Source organism: Patiria miniata, unplaced genomic scaffold, assembly GCF_015706575.1.
Source record: "Patiria miniata isolate m_02_andy unplaced genomic scaffold, ASM1570657v1 HiC_scaffold_4, whole genome shotgun sequence".
NCBI classification, from domain to species: domain Eukaryota; kingdom Metazoa; phylum Echinodermata; class Asteroidea; order Valvatida; family Asterinidae; genus Patiria; species Patiria miniata.
This window is the reverse complement of record NW_024037071.1, coordinates 1,552,419-1,574,618: the sequence shown is the minus strand read 5'-3', so window position 1 is coordinate 1,574,618 and position 22,200 is coordinate 1,552,419. Positions and strand designations below refer to the sequence as shown.

At 38.5% G+C, this 22,200-nt stretch overlaps 2 protein-coding genes across 3 annotated transcripts in view; both read right to left on the bottom strand.

Moving 5' to 3' along the window:
- LOC119739859 overlaps window positions 1-8,671 on the bottom strand; it is a 29,831-nt gene extending 21,160 nt beyond the window's left edge. The window contains exon 1 of the mRNA XM_038214968.1: window positions 8,107-8,671. Coding sequence (XP_038070896.1) covers window positions 8,107-8,550 — 444 coding nt within the window. The 5' untranslated portion in view covers window positions 8,551-8,671. The remainder of the gene's footprint in view (window positions 1-8,106) is intronic.
- Window positions 8,672-18,155: 9,484 nt separating this feature from the next.
- The window catches only part of LOC119740163, a 56,610-nt gene continuing 52,565 nt past the window's right edge, over window positions 18,156-22,200 (bottom strand). For both annotated transcript variants that reach the window (XM_038215373.1, XM_038215372.1), the window contains 4 exons: window positions 21,182-21,403; window positions 20,184-20,318; window positions 19,519-19,596; window positions 18,156-19,233 (listed from right to left, as the gene is read on the bottom strand). In XM_038215373.1, coding sequence (XP_038071301.1) covers window positions 19,054-19,233; window positions 19,519-19,596; window positions 20,184-20,318; window positions 21,182-21,403 — 615 coding nt within the window. In that variant the 3' untranslated portion in view covers window positions 18,156-19,053. The remainder of the gene's footprint in view (window positions 19,234-19,518; window positions 19,597-20,183; window positions 20,319-21,181; window positions 21,404-22,200) is intronic.

Below are 22,200 nucleotides of genomic sequence, written 5' to 3'. Positions count from 1 at the left end.
AATGAATAGATGTTTGCACACCAGTTTTCATTGGTTGCTACATGTATGTGTTACCATTCAGCACTCCAGACTCAAGAACCATTGAGTTTCAAGAACATGGGTCTGGAAGCTACCGTACATGTAAAGCCAATGTACCCAAAAAAAATCCCGGATGTCCGCACCCGCTTATACATGTAGAACATTTTATTGAAAGGTGATTCATAGAGTCCTAGTTACTTGGATAGTTCAGCGTTAGTCATAGTCAGGGATGATGCCCGTCCCCTCGAGTATTCACATGTCCAATACAAAATATGCTATATGTTGGTCTTTTCAGACCAGTCTAATTAGGGAATGTTCAGAAGGAGGGAAGCTCCGGAGCTACTGGTACAATGTAGCTCTTTTCCAATTAATAAACTCAACCGGGGTTTTGATGTGGAGCTACTAACAACACACGCTGAGTCTGAGGTGGAGTAAAATGTCAACTAATGGGTTACATAATATTTGGTCAGACAAACAAACAGACAGACCTCTGGAGGGGTCAGTGTGGATCTAGTAGGTCAGTTGAGGCCAAACAACAGATAATGTGGAGCCACATGTAGGCTGTAAAAAGAAGCCCTGCCGCTGAGCGGAAAGTGGAGCTAGCCAGGCGAATTTTCAGGGCTTCGGGTAGAATTGGGGCTGGGCTAGGTGGTTCTCGAGCTAGCTCTGGAGGCGGAGTTCAGTTGTGTTCTAATGACCACAATTCCAACGAAACCTCCCCCCCCCCTCCCAACTGAACGACCCCTTGTATGTGTACATACATCAGTCCTTCTGTTTTGAGGCGTGCGATCACACCCCCACGCCATATCACACGCCTAAATGCTTCCTGAGAAGTGCGAATAATCGCACGTCTGAATCCCTCAGTACCGCACACCTCGGCATACATTTACGGCATAATTATACTTCATAATTTGTGAAAAATAAAGTACGTCGGTGAAGAGAAAACGGCTTTATTGTAAACCAAGATGAATATTATGACAAAAAATACAAGATTGTTCAGTCCCAGCTTGGACCAAAGAATCACACACCTAGAAAAATCACACGCCTAGTAAAATCACACGCCTGGAAAAAGCAAGGTGTGCGTTTTTCCACACACCTGTGATTTTCAAATCAGAAGGACTGAAATATTTTTGTTGGACCTGAAGAGCAGTAGAGCACGCCTACTATCCTCTGACTGACAGAGTCACTGACGAATTGACCGAGTCACTGAGTACACACGTACTGGTATATGATGTCCTAAACTGAGATGCAGCTTAGCTCAACTACATACAGGATGTACATCATCATGTATAGATAATCCAAGTCTCTTTACTTTTTCCTCCCACGTTTAGACCATTCTCGTAAATAACACTGTAAAAGGATCCTACATGATGGAGTGCATTCTACTCATTCCCAGAATGAAGTCATTTTTAACCAAACAAAGTAAATAAACTTACAGAAACAAGGTACAACTCCAGCCATTCCATCTGAGTTTGGACTACACTTGTTGATCCCAATTCACTGTTACATGTATTAGTGGGCCCTGAACTGGGGGTGGGGGGGGGGGGGAGGGGCAGTTTGTGGTGGGGGCGGGATATGGAAACACTGTCCATTAGCCAATGACAATAAACAGGTTTTTACTGCGATTTGGTCCAGAGCATACCAGTAGGCCTACATGCCTGAGGGGGGCTAATGGTCCATGAAGTGAATCTCAGGTGCCATTTGTCTTCTTTTTGTTTTCCCGATGAAGGCCTACGAAGTCCATGGACCGTGTCACAACTGTTGTATTTTTACCATTGACAACAGCGAGCAGTGCGTGCTTTCAATTTGTTTTGGTGAAGGGCAAAATGGAATACCTACTGTAAGTTTGCATCCCAACAATGCAAAAGTCCATCCAAAAATCAAGGATTTTTCTATAGATGTTTACGCATACCAGGTACAACTGTTGTATATTGTGCAAGTCCAATGTTTTAGGAGAACTCGACACACTTTGTAAACACGCAATCATCATGGTAAACTTGCACAAACTTTGAACATGTCCTGAATACATTTCAAGCTGCCTCATGCAAAAACAGTTCTGGGATGGATGAAAACATTCAAAAGTCCATCTACATGTAAAAGATGATCAAGTGCAAAACGTGTACATGTACTTGTACATGTGTACGGTCCTCACATGAACCATGAACAGCTGAATCTACATTATTACATGTAAAACAACTGAATCTATACATTTAACAAGGACAATGTACCGGTACATGTTTTTATGACAGGTTAAACACAACTTTTTTAACAGGTTACCAGTGTATAACACAATAGGTTTATTGTAAGTCCATACCCACATTACGTTACAAATTGTTTGCAGTGTCAGTCGAACTTACTAGAAGCATTTGATACCTGTTTTAAATTTCATTGGGCTAGAAATGTAATCCAGTCCATACAAATTAACTGTTTACTTTACAAACAGTGTGTTGCAATTTTTGCATATAGTTACAAAAAATGTACATACCGGTGCCTCTGCGTTGTGTGCGCGTAGGGCCCGGCTGGTGCGCTTCGTGACTGAGAACTGGCAGGAAAGCTTGCCGTTATCAAAGGTTGCATGATCACAGCGATACCAAGCCTTTATGATCTTTTTGACTTTTGGCACTTTACAACAAAGCAATTGTTGACTGATGTGATAATGGAACATGGCGTTTATTTCTAACCCCTTCGGGTGCATTAGGACACTAGGTTTCGCCTCTGGTGCTATGCGCCCCTCGAGTGTTCAAATAAGGGAATAAATGTGTGATGATGAACAGTTTAGATTTTGGTGTTGGCAATAACCAATTAACAGGTTTGAGTTGGGTGTCCGCGATAAACACCACGTTAACTAAGGGAATAAGTGTGTGCTCGAGAGGTTTTAATCACTCTGTTTAAGACCTAGCCATGTCTTTATCATCCGTTTAAGACCGGCTACGTGACGGGCTCTCGACCAATAGGAATAGCTAAACTGTCTGAGGTATTTATGAATGCCATATAAACCAACATCACAGCAGTCAACAATTGTTAAATAATTAATAACAATTGTCAGTAAGTACACGTACCTGTCGGGTACCGCAATCTTCAACAAACATACCAAGGTATGGAAGAAGAGCAAGGAGGCGGATAAAGAGCCCTCCCTCTCTCAGTGACAATCTGTAGTGAGTAACCCTATTGGTCAAAATCTAACAGGTTACAGTTTTCAACATTCTGTAAACTGGTTTCACTTTCATATTGGTACAATTGACAGGTTAAAATAGCTGCTACATATGCTGTACCACAACCTACATGTATCTATCAAACCACTTAGACAGGCTTTGGTACCATAGTTATACACTATAATCCACAGGGATTTCTGGTAGTTGAAGACCAGCCTTTTCTGGTAGTTGATGACCAGCCTGTACAAAAGCTCCCGAGAGAGGTAGGGGTTAAGGTTTTTTCGGCAGTTTCTGATAGCTATTTAGTTGGCCTATAGGAAGGTTAAGAAAATGAAACCATTTTATACCTATTTGAAAGGGAAAGTTATGACCTCATTTCTTTCTAAGAATGAGCAAGATAGCTGTTGCAAGTCCAGGGTCACTCCTAGTGCATTAGTGGTCCAGACATGATAGTTACCCAATGAGGTCATGACCCTGGGGACACTGACTCAGGAACTGTGGAATGTCCAGTTGACACACTGTGGAATGATAAATGACTTCTGTGGGGGGCATAGAGCAAGGATAGGAGCCAAGGACCCTCTATTATGGTGGGGTGTGTAGGGTCATGGAGGAATGGTAGGGTGGAGGGAGAATTGATTATTGGGGCCCTGTTGTTCTGTCGTTCTATGACCTACATTTTAAGCAAGATAAGTTTGCGGTAGCACCATAAATCTCTTTTGTGAGTATGTGTGATTATAATCACAGAAGAGATTTATTCACATGGTGCTACCGCAAACTTATCTTGTCTTAGTATCTTTCCACCATGCAAACCTTCAAATCCCGACCTACACATTTTATTTCTGTCTTTCACTAGCAGCTGACACCCCCCCCCATCTATCATTTCTGGGTCCCAACCATAGAGTTGAGATAAAATGATGCCCATGATGGGACAGAACTCTTAAAGTTGGGCCAACCTGACTACCTGAGAGGTGGGAGAAATTGGATATTTTAAAATGTGGTTGTCCTATTTTTTTTCCAAACGGAATAATTGCAGTAAATCCAATTTCAACTGAACTTCCCACTCAGCTCACAGTCACGCATATACAGCAAGTGATGAGTAAGGTACTGCATGCAATTGCAATGCCCTCCCAATGATTGGGTAGAGTTTGCATGATTGCATGACCATAGGGCTTTTACAAAAACACTTTAGGGGTGCACTGAACCACAGACCATTTCAAGCCCCATTGAAAAAGTGTCAAATTAACAAAGTTCAGGGCCAAATAACATGCAAGCCGACATCACTGGGGTTTCTCAAACAAATATTAAATTCTTGTCTTGTCCTTCATGTTTTCATTTCTTTTCAGTTTTGGGTAGACTAGCCGATTACATTTTTAAATATTAACACCAAAACAAAATCACCTCCCAAAAAGTGGTAGTTCCTAAGCCTGCATGTGAAAACGCTAAAGTGACTACGTGCAGATTCCGCCCTTCTGCGGTCTGAGGCAATGCATTTTTTGTACAGTACGCGCAGCACGTATGTTTCAGCCGCTCATTTAGTTTGCGCGCATGCGCACTCAAAATATGAAATACTGATAATCAGCAAACATGGATGTTTGCAGTCGCAGATTGACCCACTGAAGTATCGGTCAACATCACGCTCGAAATACTTTGATAAATTTTTCTTTCCACGTGGACAGGAATTTTAGGCAATCAAAGTCACTTTTGCAAACCTTAGCGCAAAAAAACAGAGAGTATTTGATGCATTTTTTTTGTTTTTCCGTGTCGTGTAGTACGAAAGTATTGGGTCACAAATTCAAAACAGGCGACAGTTTAGGGGATAATTTTTCAGTTTTGCCGAGTAATTGTAAACCTGTCTTCACTGAAAAATGGTAAAGGATGCCACGGAAAGTGCGATGTATAAATATCATTTAAGTCGGAAACCGTTCCAATGAGAAAAGTAAGGTCTCACGTTATACGATTTTTTCGTTGAATGTAACGTTAGTGTGCACGTACCTGTAAACAGACCCTAGAATCTGGCCCGTAAACATATGGCTAGCCACGCGCCGCTCCGTTTGTAATCTTTTGACGCGTTGGAAATGTATACATTAATAACTGAAACGATTTACAACTGACTGGTTCCCGGCCCTGAAATGCAGTTAAGTACGATCATAGAGGGCACTGGGACCAGTGTATTTGTGCACGAAGCTTTCAAAATGGGTTTACTCGAAAAATGACGATTTTTATAAGCTACAGGTTTCCTTCTTACATCAAATCACCTGTAAAATGAAAATGATCATCCTTTCCGATGGTACTACGGCTGATCTAAGGTAAACCCGGCAAATTGTCCAAATGTGTAAACCAAACTCAAAAGCGAACGATGTTTTTCCTTTTCATTTTGTACGTTTTTTGTCCATAATTATTGCTTTTTTTTTATATATTTGAAAAGGTTTTTAGCGCCGTTACCACACTGTAGAGACAATTTATATCTTTGTTCACTTGGTCTACTGATAATTTTTGGTTTGAATCATCTTTTAAGTACGTTTGAGAAGGATACATTTTAAGACATGAAAACCAGACAATCGTTCAGTGCGTCGTCTGCTACCGCTGTTTGCGAGCCGACGACGTGGAGGAAACCATTGCGCATGCGTGAGAAGACGAACTAAATGCACGCACGGTCTATGGGGCTGAAACATACGTGGCAGATTCTGCCCCACTGCGCATGCGCCTTGAAATTTGCCCCTTCGTGAAAACGTTTTATTGCACGCGCATGGAATTCGCAGATTCGCCCTTTCGTGATATACGCGCTATTGTATTACAATGTATTTATTTACTGAAAATTTATTAATACCATAGAGTGCGGAAATTCGCCCTTTCGTGAAAACGCAAAACGGCACTTTTGGCAAATTCGCCCAATCGTTAATTAAGATTTTAATTAATTTTTTGAAAGTATAGCCTCACCAGGTTGTAGATATTGATTACTTTATTCATTTTCACCAAAAAAAAAAATTTTTCTCGAAAAACAGACGATTTTCATGAAATTCGCCCCTTCGTGAAAACGGTGACGAAGTGTACACTAGTACAATGTATACAACTTACAAGTATCGGTACACTGTTCAAACATGTTGCACAATGCTGTGATAATCAACGGCAGCATTAAAACCCAGTTCACTGACAACTTGAACAGCACCCTCTGTTGACTTGACAATGAACAGAGTAGGCCTAATACAATTGTACATGTACATATACGTGTATGTATGAAAGAGTTTAACCATGGGTTTAACTGAGTCTGGTATAAATTACATGACAATATATTTATGGTATATTTCAACACTCATATGGACATCACCACCCAGAAAGCCAATTCTTCCGCCGGTGCATTTCTTCAATACAACTTCAACAACTGCAGTCGTAAGATTAAGAAGGGACAAGACCTACATTAAGATCAATCGTACAGTATGCAGCAGCAGTCATGGGACCCACAAACACAAAGAACAGGCATGTAACTGGGAAGTCACAAAAAAAGAAAAAATTCAAATATTTCCAAGACTTTGTACAGTGTTTTTCTATTTTCAATGACACACATGGGAAGTGAAAAAAGAGGAAATCAGCTGATCCGAGGAAAAGTTGCATGCCTGAAAGAAACATCAAGAAAGTGGAACAGGTCCAGCAAAGCAGTATAAGATATGTCACCAGTACCTACATGTACGACCGCAGATCAAGTGTAACAGCCAAGCTTAACGAGTTACAATGGCCTTCTCTACATTGCAGACGCTGCCAAAGCCACTTAGCCATGCTCTACAGAATCCGCTATGATCTGAAAGACATCGGATGGAAACAACATCTCATTGAAGCTTCGTCCAATGCCAGGTGTCGGCTCTCGCTTTTGGACTCCCTACTACAGCTGTCAAGTGTACTCTTCCTCCTTCTTCCCTCGCACCAGCAAGGAATGGAACTCCCTAAAGAAGGATCCTAGTGACTTCGCAACACTGGATGCTTTCAAGGTGGTATCAAGGGAAGCCGCCATTTAGCATGCAGACATCCGACTTTTTATCGCATTTCACTGTTTATCATGCACAAGATTTTTGTTTGTCTGCGTATTATTATGACTGCGCGCGCATCCAACCTACAGTGCGTTTATCTTCATTCATGAAGCCTGAACTATATCGGGAAGAGGAAGAAACTTTGGCCACGACAAAATAATAATTTTCTGAATTGCTGAAGGTAATTTTACGGAAAGATTTCCATATACGAAGTTCACTCAACACCCTGTGTACAAACCCTATGAGATTGGACTGAAAAATTCTAAGTGTTTTCTAAGAAAATGCTTGTATTTTCTCACTGCTCCAATTGACTTTGATGACGTGAAATTGCTATCTGGGGGCTTGTTAGTCAATACAGAGGAAAATTAGTGAACTTCGTATATGGAAATCTTTCCGGTAATTACACTTTACAGTAGTCAGCAGTGACCTGTTCTAAATTCTGTGTTCATGGATGCTAGAAAAATCAAGAAACAAATGCTGTTCATGACTTGTACTAGTCTGGTTCTTTGACCCTACTTTAAACGAAACAGAGCAATTAATAGACGTCAAGTAATTCTCAGGTCTAATTAAATACAAAGAACGGTTCAATTAAAAACACAAAAGTTAAGAAACTATAAAAGGAAAAAAAAGAGAGAAAAAAAGAAAAACCAAAAATGCACAGCACGGGGGTCCCTGAACTTTTAACCAATTGAGCTACTGGGGCATTCTGATTCGACGGGCAGTTGTAAATGATATAGATTCGCTATGGTGTTGTTGCACTGTATTCCGTAATAACAAATTCAGTTGAAAATCGCATTACAACTGCCGTAACGATAGCCACTACAAACAATTATAAAAAACGTTGAAAACTTAATCATGTACTGCAATATTCATTTAAAATTGCCAATAATAAACAAAATGAATTATCATTTACAAACCTCTTCAAACTCAAACTCAGAGTCACTGTCGTCGGATGACGTCCAATTGACAACTGGTTTTCTCTGCTTGGACTTTTTCAATTTTGTGGGCTTGTTTGTCTCCTCTATAAACTCCGGTAAGCCCGACGAGCATGACGAGCAGGATGAAATGATGTTGATGTCATTGTGGTCCTGCCTTTTGGGCGAAAGACTGTCACTGGCATACCCATAGAGACCCATTTTGTCCATTCCGTTCACACCGCCGGGGCAAGCGGCGAGTCCCCCGTCACTCGGCCGTCTGACACCGATCCCTTCATCGCCGACGACCCGCTCACAATCTCGGTGTTTAAGGTTTGGCTCTTCGGGGTTCACGATGACCACGTCGTCGGTCGTCAGATCGATGATCTCTACTTCAGAGTCCGATATGAGAATAACATCTGTATCACGGGTTGATTCATGGTGCATTTTTGGTGATATTTGTGGACCAAATTCCAGTCCAAAGATTGCTCATCTCGGTCGACATCTTCAACGTTGACGCAATCGCATGCATGCTTACCTCGTCGTACCCAGGGCCTACTTTATTTCCAACATGATTTCCAATCAGTGGTGGGAGCGTACTGCTCGACATACTGAAAACGAAGTTGCAAGTATGCAAGCGCGCGTCGCTTTCTGACCGATTGGAGGCGCACTTTTTCGATACAAGTCCGTGGCACGTGGGGTAATGTAGGTCAATGGGTGGGACAGTCCAAAGCCACCGTGTCGCCGCACCACTTTTTGGGCAAGCTCCATACCAGAAACTGGAGACTTTTTTTTTTGGCCTAACCTTGCTTTTTTAGTGAAATTTTGCAAAGTTAGATGTTACGAAAAATTTCAAATTGAAAGGGGTTAACCTCGCATTTTTTTTAAGGCGAAAATCGGAAAAAATCACATGTTTCTGGAAAATTGAAGATTGTAAGGGGTTAACCTTGCTTTTTGAATAAGATTGGGGAAAATTAGATGTTCATGAAAAAAATTCAAATTGTAAGGGGTAAACCTTGCATTTTTTTGCAAAATAGGACACAATCAGATGATTCTGGAAAATTGCAGATTGTTAGGGCGTAACCTTGTATTTCTAGCAAAATTGGGCAAAAAGAAATGTTTATGAAAAATTTTAAATTGTATACCTTGTATATCTAGTAAAATTTGGCAAAATCAGATTTGTATGAAAAATCTAAGATGGTTAGGGGTTAACCTTACTTTTTTAGCAACATTTTGAGCACATTTTACTAAAATTGGGCAAAATCAGATGCTTTTAAAAAATCCAGATGTAAAGTTTCCGCAAAAACAGCTGTTGAAAAAGAGCCCAATGTTGAACTTTACTGAGTCTGAGGCAGGCGCGGTTCTACGGGGGCTACTAGCCCCCCAAAAATATTGGTTCTAGCGCCTGGTCTGAGGTCTATCGAGGGGACGATCCTTATTTCAACTCACGGAGATTCGCTGACAGTCTCTATTTCTCTTTTTAAGAAAGTCGAAATAGCTGAAGAGGGAGGTGAGAATCTATATGTGCCCAGATACAAAGAGTAGAAATCTACGCGTCTGCCTTTTGAAAATACACAATTGCGGTGTTCATTGTTGCGTAATGATCCGCCTAGCACACGACTGTTTTGCACATTAGGCTGTGTTATGCAGCTTCCTAACAAACCAAACACACTGGGCTCATTATATCGACTTGTTTTTACCCATTAAGGTAAAGCAAATGGACCCAGTAATCTTCCTGGCGCGTTTGCTCACCTATAAAGACAACTTTTCTCAGTTTAAGGAAAATTCTAAGGTAACGAAATGGCCCAGTGGTTGCGATTCGTCGTCCACGGTTAGCGGGGTCCCGGGTTCGAATCCCGCTGGTGTCTTTTTGGTTTTTAACGTATGAGTTCAATTATTCACTATAAGAGATTTAATTTCCCGTCGTAAACTACCAACAGTACCTTAGCTTAATCGGTAAGCACTGCTGCTGGTACTGTCCGCGAGTTCCAGGTTGGCGCCTTCGTACAGGTTCAGGGCATGTGGTCCACTCGGAGGATCAGGGCTTAGGGGCCGCCCTGTTCCTCCCTTAGCTCTTTGCTTTTACATGGTGCCTGGCCCTCCGGGGTTATATGGATGGATAGGGAAGGAAGTGTGTATTGGTCGGGGACGCCGAGACCCCGGAAGAGAACTAAGGGATCGGCTGGGGCATTGTTATGGCTCAGACCGATCCCTGAAAGCTTGACTAGCACATAACTTTTTGATTTCTTTTTACCCTCTATCTTTTATACTTTGGTTTAGTTTGATATCTACAGCTGATCGGCAGGTCTACGGGTAGTATTAAAGTTGAGACAAAGGTGTATGTCAAAAATCAATGAATACTTCATAATTGACCATAATCAAAACGGAGTTTCGTTTGATCAATTTGACCATCATTATATAATGACGCGATTGCCAATTGACGTAAGAAAAGCCATAAATTATACCGGGAAAGAATAAAGATGTACATTGTAATATAAATATATTTATACATCTTTCAAATAACGTGTCTTTAATTGTGAGCATTCCAAACAATACAGTAATTCGCAATGGTATTAGAATGGTATATGATAGCACGATCAATGCGTCTCTATTAAATTTGAAAAAAATAATATAATTTAGGCGCCTATGTGTGAAATATTCTTTGATTGACTATGAGCATTCCATACGAATGAGTTAATTCGCAAAATATAGCAACAACAAAAGAGAAAGGAAAAAGACAAAATTCTTTTACCCTAAAAAATGGAAAAATAATTTGTTTTAAAAAAGTCGAATCGGACACTTCATGTATTGATTTAACAGTTTGCAGTTAACCTTACATTATTTTTAGCAAAATTGAGAAAAATCAGATGTTTCTGGAAAAGTGCAGCTTGTAAGGGTTAACCTTGCATTTTTAGTAAAATTTAGATGTTTATGAAACATTTCAAATTGTAAGGGGTGAACCTTGAATTTTTTTGCGAAATTGGGAAAAATCAGATCTTTCTGGAAAATGTCAGATTGTAAGGGGTTAACCTTGCTTTTGTAGTAAAATTTGGCAAAATTTAAATGATTACGAAAAATTCCAAATTTTCAGTGGTTAACCTTGCATTTTTTTTTAGCAAAATAGGGCAAAATCAGGTGTTTATAAAAAATTTCAGATGGTTAGGGGTTTACTTTGCATTTTAGCAAAATTGGGCAAAATCTGATTTGTATGAAAAATCAAAAATTGTAAGGGGTTAACCTTGCCAAATTAGGGCAAAATCAGATGTTTCTGGAAAATTTGAATTTTTTTCATGAACATCTAATTTACCCAAATCTTATTCAAAAAGCAAGGTTAACCCCTTACAATCTTCAATTTTCCAGAAACATTTAATTTTTTTCCGATTTTCGCTTTAAAAAAATGCGAGGTTAACCCCTTTCAATTTGAAAATTTCAAATTGTAAGGGGTTAACCTTGCATTTTAGCAAAATTGGGCAAAATCAGATTTTTCTGGAAAATTCAGATGTAAGGGATTATCCTTGCTTTTTTAGTAAAATTTTGCAAAGTTACATGTTTATGAAAAATTTCAAATTATAAAGGGGTTAACTTGGCATTTTTTAAGCGAAATTGGGAAAAAATCTGATGTTTCTGGAAAATTGCAGATTGTAAGGGGTTAACCTTGCTTTTTGAATAAGATTAGATGTTCATGAAAAAAATTCAAATTGTAAGGGGTTAACCTTGCATTTTTTTAGCAAAATAGGACACAATCAGATGATTCTGGAAAATTGCATATTGTTAGGGCTTAACCTTGTATTTCTAGCAAAATTGGGCAAAAAGAAATGTTTATGAAAAATTTTAAACTGTAAGAGGTGTACCTTGTATATTTAGTAAAACTTGGCAAAATCAGATTTGTATGAAAAATCTAAAATGGTAAGGGGTTAACCTTGCTTTTTTAGCAAAATTTGGAGCATATTTTACTAAAATTGGGCAGAATCAGATGCTTCTATAAATCCAGATGTAAAATTTCAACTAAAAAAATACAAGGTTCACTCCTTACAAGTTGAGATTTTTCATATAAATCTGATATTGTCCAGTTATGCTAAAAATGCCAAGTTAACCCCTTACAATTTTCAATTTTTAAGAAACATCTGATTTTTCCCAATTTCGCTTAAAAAAGCAAGGTTAACCCCTTTCAATCTGCAATTTTCCAGAAACATCTGATTTTTCCCAATTTTGCTTAAACTGCAAAGTTAATCCCTTACGATTTGAAATTTTCCGTAAACACCTGATTTTGCCCTATTTTGCTAAAAATGCAAGGTTTACCACTGACAATTTGAAATTTTTCATAAACATTTAAATTTTCCCAATTTTACTAAAAAAGCAAGGTTAACACCTTACAATTTGAAATTTTCCATAAACATCTGATTTTGCCCTATTTTGCTAAAAAAAATTTGCAATCTGAACCCCTTACAATTTGAAATTTTCCATAAACATCTATTTTTTACCAAATTTCACTAAAAAAAGTAAGGTTAATTCCTTACATCGGAATTTTTTTCAGAAACATCTGACTTTGCCCAATTTTGCTTAAAATGCAAGGTAAACCCCTTTCAATCTGCAATTTTCAAGAAACATCTGATTTTGCCCTTATTTGGCAAAGGTTAAACCCTTACAATTTTTTGGATTTTTCATACAAATCTGATTTTTCCCAATTTTACTCAAAATGCAAGGTGAACCCTTTACAATCTGAAATTTTTCATGAACACCTGGTTTTGCCGTATTTTGCTAAAAAATGCAAGGTTAACCCCTAACAATTTGAAATTTTCAGATGTAAGGGGGTTAACCTTGTTTTTTTAGTGCCCTAATTTGGCAAACGTTAACCCCTTACAATTTTTGATTTTTCATACAAATCTGATATTGCCCAATTTTGCTAAAAATGCAAGGTTCACCCCTTACAATTTGAGATTTTTCATAAAAATCTGATATTGCCCAGTTTTGCTAAAAGTGCAAGGTTAATCCCTTTCAATCTGCAATTTCTAGAAACATCTGATTTTGCCCTAATTGGGCAAAGGTTAACCTCTTACAATTTTTGATTTTTCATACAAATCTGATTTTTCCCAATTTTGCTGAAAATGCAAGGTGAACTTACAATCTGACATTTTCCATAAACACCTGATTTTGCCCTATTTTGCTAAAAAAAATGCAAGGTTCAACCCTTACAATTTGAGATTTTTCATAAACATTTAAATTTGTCCATTTTTGCTAAAAATACAAGGTTCACCCCTTACAATTTGAAATTTTTCATATCAATCTGATATTGCCCAGTTATACTAAAAATGCCAAGTTAACCCCTTACAATCTGCAATTTTCAAGAAACATCTGATTTTTCCCAATTTCGCTTAAAAAAGCAAGGTTAACCCCTTTCAATCTGCAATTTTCCAGAAACATCTGATTTTGCCCTAATTTGGCAAGGTTAACCCCTTACAATTTTTGATTTTTCATACAAATCTGATTTTGCCCAATTTTGCTAAAAATGCAAAGTAAACCCCTTACCATCTGAAATTTTCCATAAACACCTGATTTTGCCCTATTTTGCTAAAAAATGCAAGGTTAACCACTGACAATTTGAAATTTTCGTAAAAATTTAATTTTTCCAATTTTACTAAAAAAGAAAGGTTAACCCCTTACACTTTGAAATTTTTCATACACATCTTATTTTGCCAAATTTTACTACAAAAGCAAGGTTAACCCCTTACAATCTGACATTTTCCAGAAAGATCTGATTTTTCCCAATTTCGCTAAAAAATGCAAGGTTCACCCCTTACAATTTGAAACGTTTCATAAACATCTAAATTTTACTAAAAATGCAAGGTTAACCCCTTACAAGCTGCACTTTTCCAGAAACATCTGATTTTTCTCAATTTTGCTAAAATGTAAGGTTAACTGCAAACTGTTAAATCAATACATGAAGTGTCCCATTCGACTTTTTTAAAACAAATTATTTTTCCAGTTTTTAGGGTAAAGGAATTTTCTCTTTTTCCTTCCTCTTTTGTTGTTGCTATATTTTGCGAATTAACTCATTCGTATGGATCAAATATTTTTTTCACACATAGGCGCCTAAATTATATATATTTTTTTAATTCAATAGAGACGCATTGATCGTGCTATCATATACCATTCTAATACCATTGCGAATTACTGTATTGTTTGGAATGCTCACAATTAAAGACACGCTATTTGAAAGTTGTATATATATATTTATATTACAATGTACATCTTTATTCTTTCCCGGTATAATTTATGGCTTTTCTTACGTCAATTGGCAATCGCGTCATTATATAATAATAGTCAAATTGATCAAACGAAACTCCGTTTTGATTATAGTCATTTATGAAATATTCATTGATTTATGACATACACCTTTGTTTCAACTTTAATACTACCCGTAGACCTGCCGATCAGCTGTAGATATCAAACTAAACCAAAGTATAAAAGATAGAGGGTAAAAAGAAATCAAAAAGTTATGTGCTAGTCAAGCTTTCAGGGATCGGTCTGAGCCATAACAATGCCCCAGCCGATCCCTTAGTTCTCTTCCGGGGTCTCGGCGTCCCCGACCAATACACACTTCCTTCCCTATCCATCCATATAACCCCGGAGGGCCAGGCACCATGTAAAAGCAAAGAGCTAAGGGAGGAACAAGGCGGCCCCTAAGCCCTGATCCTCCGAGTGGACCACATGCCCTGAACCTGTACGAAGGCGCCAACCTGGAACTCGCGGACAGTACCAGCAGCAGTGCTTACCGATTAAGCTAAGGTACTGTTGGTAGTTTACGACGGGAAATTAAATCTCTTATAGTGAATAATTGAACTCATACGTTAAAAACCAAAAAGACACCAGCGGGATTCGAACCCGGGACCCCGCTAACCGTGGACGACGAATCGTAACCACTGGGCCATTTCGTTACCTTAGAATTTTCCTTAAACTGAGAAAAGTTGTCTTTATAGGTGAGCAAACGCGCCAGGAAGATTACTGGGTCCATTTGCTTTACCTTAATGGGTAAAAACAAGTCGATATAATGAGCCCAGTGTGTTTGGTTTGTTAGGAAGCTGCATAACACAGCCCGGCAAAACAGTTGTGTGCTAGGCGGATCATTACGCAACCACCCGTCACCAATGAACACCGCAATTGTGTATTTTCAAAAGGCAGACGCGTAGGTTTCTACTCTTTGTATCTGGGCACATAGGCCTATAGATTCTCACCTCCCTCTTCAGCTATTTCGACTTTCTTAAAAAGAAAAATAGAGACTGTCAGCGAATCTCCGGGAGTTGAAATAAGGATCGTCCCCTCGATAGACCTCAGACTCAGTAAAGTTCAACATTGGGCTCTTTTTCAACAGCTGTTTTTGCGGAAACTTTACATCTGGATTTTTTAGAAGCATCTGATTTTGCCCAATTTTAGTAAAATATGTTCCAAATTTTGCTAAAAAAGCAAGGTTAACCCCTTACCATTTTAGATATTTCATAAAAATCTGATTTATCAAATGTTACTAAATATACAAGGTACACAATTAAAAAATGTTCATAAACATTTCTTTTTGCCCAATTTTGCCAGAAATACAAGGTTACGCCCTAACATTCTGCAATTTTCCAGAATCATCTGATTGTGTCCTATTTTGCTTAAAAGAAATGCAAGGGTAGCCCCTTACAATTGTATTTTTTTCATGAACATCTAATTTTCCCAAATCTTATTCAAAAAGCAAGGTTAACCCCTTACAATCTTCAATTTTCAAGAAACATTTGATTTTTTCCCGATTTTTGCTTTAAAAAAATGCGAGGTTAACCCCTTTCAATTTGAAATTTTTCGTAACATCTAACTTTGCAAAATTTGGGATTTGCAAGGATGAGGAAGGTTCTTAGTAAAGCACTCCAGAGAGTTAGGGTTTTAATATCATGAATCCCAACATCGACAAATCAGGACCAACTGGTGTGCGGGATTCCAGCTGGCAACTTTACACATTTAAAATAGCCGGTTCAGTGATCTGAACCCCGACAGGGGAATCACTGAACCGGCTATATTTATTGTGTAAAGTTGCCAGATCGAGGCTGTGCATGCCCATGGCGGAAGTGTGAAAAGAGCAAATTGTGTGAACAACTATTCATATGACTATAGTCATGGGAAAAAAATGATGTAGGCCTAAAGGTTTTTACAGATTGTTATACAACTGTAAAAGAATTGTTCTTTCTATTTCAAAGTGTTACTCCAAAAATAGCCGATTGAAAAGGGCAAAGACTGCCAGGTCAAGTTGGTAAAGCATGATGGGAAGATGTGTGAGGTGGAGCTTCATTACTCCAGTGACTAAGGGTGCACAAAGCTACAATCTGAAAACCCCCGTGGAGAAACCATTGTGCAGGCTATTGTGCAAAGAAACTGCCTGATGACTAATTATCCCAACAATAGCTGGCGCAATACTTTCATCATGAAAGGGGGCCTTCGTGATAACATTGTTAACGTGGCTGGGTTTTCTTTTTGATAATACAAGTTATTTTCGGAGCAAAAAAATCACGAAGACCATCTCTTTTTCTTCAGTTTTCTCGTATTTATTCTTTATTTATTTATTTGTTTTTGTTACTTCTCCGTTGTGGTAAAGTTGCAATACATTATAATAATCATTTCGGCATCTTCGCGATATTTATAGGATCATTCAAAAGGACTTTTAAGGCAAATATAACCCCAAAAATATCAATACATGGACAAAATACAAAATCACGAAAATATTTGTAAGCCTCTTTCTTCTTTCTATACTTATTAAAATTACTTTTTACATGCAATAAAGCACGTCCATTTCACATGCCATCTTTACACAATCCTGAAAAGACACATGCCACAAAAGAAAAATGAAAACAATGTATATAAACCTATTAAATCAATCCCAAAATTTACATATAAATATCTCTAGCTATAACACAATTGTAGGTATATGCACTCCATATATAAAGTTTATGCTACACATGATTTGGCAGTTTATTTTCTGGAGGGAATACATAACTTAGAACGTTAAAATAAAATTCTGTCACTGATAAACTTTCAGTAAATTTCTGTATTGCTGATCAATGGACGGACAGTACTTAAAATTGGCAAAAAAAATCAATTCTTTTTCTTTCTTTTCTGGTAACTGGTTACATTTAAACATTATTTTCCACCCTGTTGGCCAAACAAATAGACGTTGTTGGGAAAATATTTTAAAGTAAGAATAACATTGAAATCTACAAATTAGAAAATTTAACAAGTTTTATTTCATCTATTGCTCATATTGGAAAAAATACAGTATCCAGACGCCACTTCATTGGTTGTGTACAAGTCTATGGAGAGTCAAGTGCATTTTTAAAGTATTTCCTAACAAAATTGGAAATGTTTCTCAGTCCCTGATTCATGTCTTTTCAATATTTTTGCAATGACTGACCTTCACTGAGATAACATATGATGAAAACAGTGGCGTCAGGTTGCAGCATTGTTTCCCTCTTATTAAGCAGGACCCAAAGAAGCCAGACTAGCTATAGATCTTTATCATGCTGCCACCATTTCAGTCATGTTCCCTATATCCATTATCGGTACTGAATGATAATGTTTTTTGTGCAAACAGGAACCAGACTATTTTTCCTTCCAGCCTCGCTTTGGTTACGTTGATTTGAATGGGAAAAAAATCAAGATGGCCGCAACATGGTAATGGTCTATTGGCCTCTTATTGACTGAGTCACTGATTGGTGAACAAACTGACTGACTGAGTCATTGACTATAAATAATGTCCTAAACTCAGACTTTCTGGTCAAGCTGGACTAGCCAAGTTAGTCTTGTTTCATTGCACCAGTGTGCACACAGCTTATCATACAAATTTCTGTTTTTACTTTTTCCAAGAGAACACTCTAAATAACGCAATGTGATGGTAAAAGAAATGGGCTTAAAAACAAAAATCACTATTTGTGAACCTTTCACTAACTGTGTCTTCTTTCTGTAGGTTTATTTAGGCAATGGGAACCTATTTATAAGAAGAAACATACACTACGCATGGCCCAGTCTAACGATTGAATCCTACCTCCAAAGAGCCCTTAAAAAACATGGAATAAAAGGAACCAAATAAAACAGTTTTCAAATTCCTTTTTTTTCTCTTGGATTTACCACTGGTTTCAGAGATACTAGGCACCATTCAATGAAGATTTGTGCATAGCTTAGCACTGTTCTGTGTATCTGAACAGAAATCATAGAAAAAATATCAAAACATTTTACAAATGATACTTTAATGTGCTGTGCACCACACGAAAAATACAACTTTGCACTTCAAGGCACTTTCTCAGTTGCAATAATTCAGCTCTTTGAGCATTGATACAATATTAATATTCTTTTTGTCAAAAGTCAGATTGAGGAATCAAATTTAAAGGAAAACAGGCGAAAAATGTAAAGACTTTAAGTTTTTACTTCATGGATAACTAATTAAAGTCGACTCTCCTTAATACAAATACAGTAATATAAATTCGTGTTACAGCAAACACGAAGCCCAGATCCCGACTGTGCATTTATGAGCACAATGAATGGGAACGGCACCCCACTTAATACAAAATTTGGATATAACAAACAATTTGGTTAGGTCCGGCTGAGTTTGTATTAACGAGAGTCGACTGTATTATTTACGTTTTTTTTTTCTCTCCAACATTCTGAATGCGGCACAAAGGCCTACACCGAACCCTTTTTGGAAGAAATTCAAATTATTTTTTTCCCACTTTTTCCTCGATGACAATGACAAGGATTGAACCCATTTGTCCCTGCACTGCCTGAAACCACCCAGCCTGTTACTCCCTGTACTGCCCCAAACCGACCCAGCAACCTGTACTTTTATGGCTCATTGAGGGAATAACTACATTGTCATACAATGTAACACAGGTGCTAATAGGTTACAAACAAATGCTCTCAGTTTTTCTTGTAACTCTAAATTCTGGACTGATTTGAGGAGCCGTGTCGCTTGTGATCCTCCCTGTTCTTGCTGGGTGTCTTGGTGGGCGTCTTGGTGGGGGTCCGGCTGTGCTCTTTGCTCCCTCGTCTGTCCCCGTCTCTGTGACTGTGTGTGTCACCCATGCCGTTCCTGTGAGACTTTTTGTGGCCGTGTTTCTAAAAAATAAAGAAAGAGAGAGAGATATCAGACGAAAAAAGAATAAATGTGTTGCGCTGGTATCCGCCACTGATCGGGGCACAATACAAGGCAGGGAAATTTTTTTGAAGAATTAAAAGTTGCTTAATGGTTCAATTTTCTAAGAAATGAACATGTTTTTTAATAAATTGAAAAGAAATGACTGTTAACTTTCTTTTTTCTGAGTGAAATGTATAGCAGAGATATTTTGGCTAAGAGAAGAAAATACAAAAAAAAATTGCTTATAAATACCACAAGACAATTACCTTTTTACTGTGATGGGAACCAGCCATTGATATCTCTTCTATGAAGTTGGACGGTACTAACCCTCTCGTCCCTCGCACCTGAATGGGGAAAAAAGGCAAATAATATTACCTTAGTAGTATGACTTGTGATGCTAAACAGAATATATTCCAGCTACGTAGGGTGGTCAAAAAAACAAAATAAAAACAAAAACAAAAAAAAACCGGGAAGCATAATTCCACTACCTTGAGACTCAAACCACCTGTACCAATTGATGGAGAATCCTTTCAGAAGAATTATGGTACCAAAATATCCTGATTCGGTCCAGTAGTTTTTACTGCAGAGCCTATTTTGTGAAGCACTCTTCTTTCATGTGGGTATTATTACATAACAATCCCTCTATCAATAACAATGTGAGTCAAATTCCTGGGCATGGTTTAGTAATTCATCGGGGACAAAAATGACCCCCACCTTGCTTCACAAAATAGGCTGTAGAACAAAAACTACTGGACCGAATCGGGCAATCTTGGTTTCATTTTTTTCCTTAAAAGATTCTCCATGCATTGGTATATGTGGTTTGAGTCTCAGGGTAGTGGATGTATGCCATTTTGAAATGACGGAATATACTTGAGTACAAATACAGGTATGAGAGTACGAGTATGAGTCCACCAGGATAAATATTTCTCACCTTTCCCTGGTAGAATCCATCGGGTCTGATGGTGCCGTAGACAGTGATGATGTCTCCCTCTTCAAAGGCGAGCTCATACGTCGGGTAGTGATTCGGAGAGTGCTCGATCGGATTGTAGTTATAAACTGCCATGAACTGAAAGCAACAAGACACACTTGCATTTTAGATTCATCAAACTTATATCTCTGAGTATGGAATTATTTGCCTTAATAAGACGTAATATAAATCACTACGCAATGAAATTTGAAGGCAGTATCTCAGCTCGCCGTTTCTAACATTTGATATCTGTTATCTGACACAATTAATTGAAGCTAGGATAGCTGATACATTTTTTTCTTCTTTTTTAATCAAATCACTACTGAAATTGAGTACACATGACTTTGAACTTCATGCGGGAGAGTTTTATCATGAAAAAGATTCCAAGATAACTTTTCATTGATCAATTTTCAATGGGGACAATCACACGTACATCACAAGTTCGAGCAAAAGGAAAGTCCAGTCACAAGTAACAGGTGATTAACAATAACAGAAGACGGTCAGAGCATACTGACCGGAACGTCGAGTTTATACCTCTGGTTCTTTTCAGAACCATTCTCTTAGTTGAGAAATTATTCGCACATGGTGTTTCCGCAAACCTTTCATTATTTAGTATCTCCACCATGCAAAGCCTCAAATCTTACTTAATAACAGAGGAATGGTTTTGCTACACTTTAATTTTTAAAAATTCGTGACTTGCTTTGCAATTGGAGGACTTGTGATGGACTTCTAATGGACTTGTGAGGACTTGTGATGGACTTCTAATGGACTTGTGAGGACTTGTGATGGACTCGACTTGAAGAGTTGTGGTAAAAACAGAAGTCCAGCCCACTGAATTCAACACATTGAACCCGATAAGTTTTGACAGCATTCTGCATCTCTCCAGTAAAATACTTATAAGATCCTTTTGAAAAATTCACATACAATGGAAAGGGAGCATTGATGTGAATGGGTTGGCTCACCAGTCTTTCTTGAGACTCTTCACTGACGACCGAAGACCCGTCTGACGGGACTGCGCCGCGGCCGACCGATGACACGGTCATCACAGAGTCCGACCAGGAGGAGGAGAGATGACCTGGGTCCTCAAAGTGAGTGCTGACGATGGGGGAGGTCTGGCCTGTGGCCGAGACGGTCTGGATGCCGAAAGACTGGACGGTGCGTAAGTTGACTCCCTCCACAAGAGCCTGGGGAAATATAACAGAGGGAAAAAAAAGGGAATCCGTAAATGACAAAAGAGGGTGCTCCCACAGCTAATGTAGGTCTGGTATTTGGTTAAAGGCATATAGGATGATAGGATCATTTGCTTTTCATGCATTTTGTTCGTTTCCAATAATAACACCACTCAAAATCAAAAGAAGAATGCTCAAAACCTAAACTGTTGCAGTTTCAGCTCAGTGGATATTACACCTTTCGAGAAAACAGTGGAAAAAACATGCACAACTTTTGATCATGAAACAAGATTTCGCCTATAGCTCTCTTTATTTCCAAAAATCAGTCAATTGACTGATTGTTGAAAATTACCTACATTTCTTGATATTTCTTGTAAATGACAGCAAGCCAGACAGAATAATTTCACGTGGTGTTTAGTACCAGTGCGATCTTTTATCCAAGTACGCTTTTTGGAAGTAATTCGGTGGGTTACTTTTGGGATAAATACAAATGATCCCATATGCCTGCAAGTCTGTCACAGGCCAGTATGACTCATCAGGCCAGCGTTTATCTCAAATTTCCTTGGCATAAAATGACGTAAAACATTTCTATTCCCCCTGGATGGGATGTCGGTCCATCACAGGTAACTCCCACCTAATGCGGTACCCATGTATAATCCTGGGTGGAGATAGGTAAGAGGTGCTGAAGTGGCTTACCTTAGGAAACAACCAAATGGCCAACAGCAAGATTCGAACCATGACCCTCTGATCATGGGTCACAAACCCTAACCACTTGGCCACACTCCCCACATGTGCAAGCATAAAACTAGGTT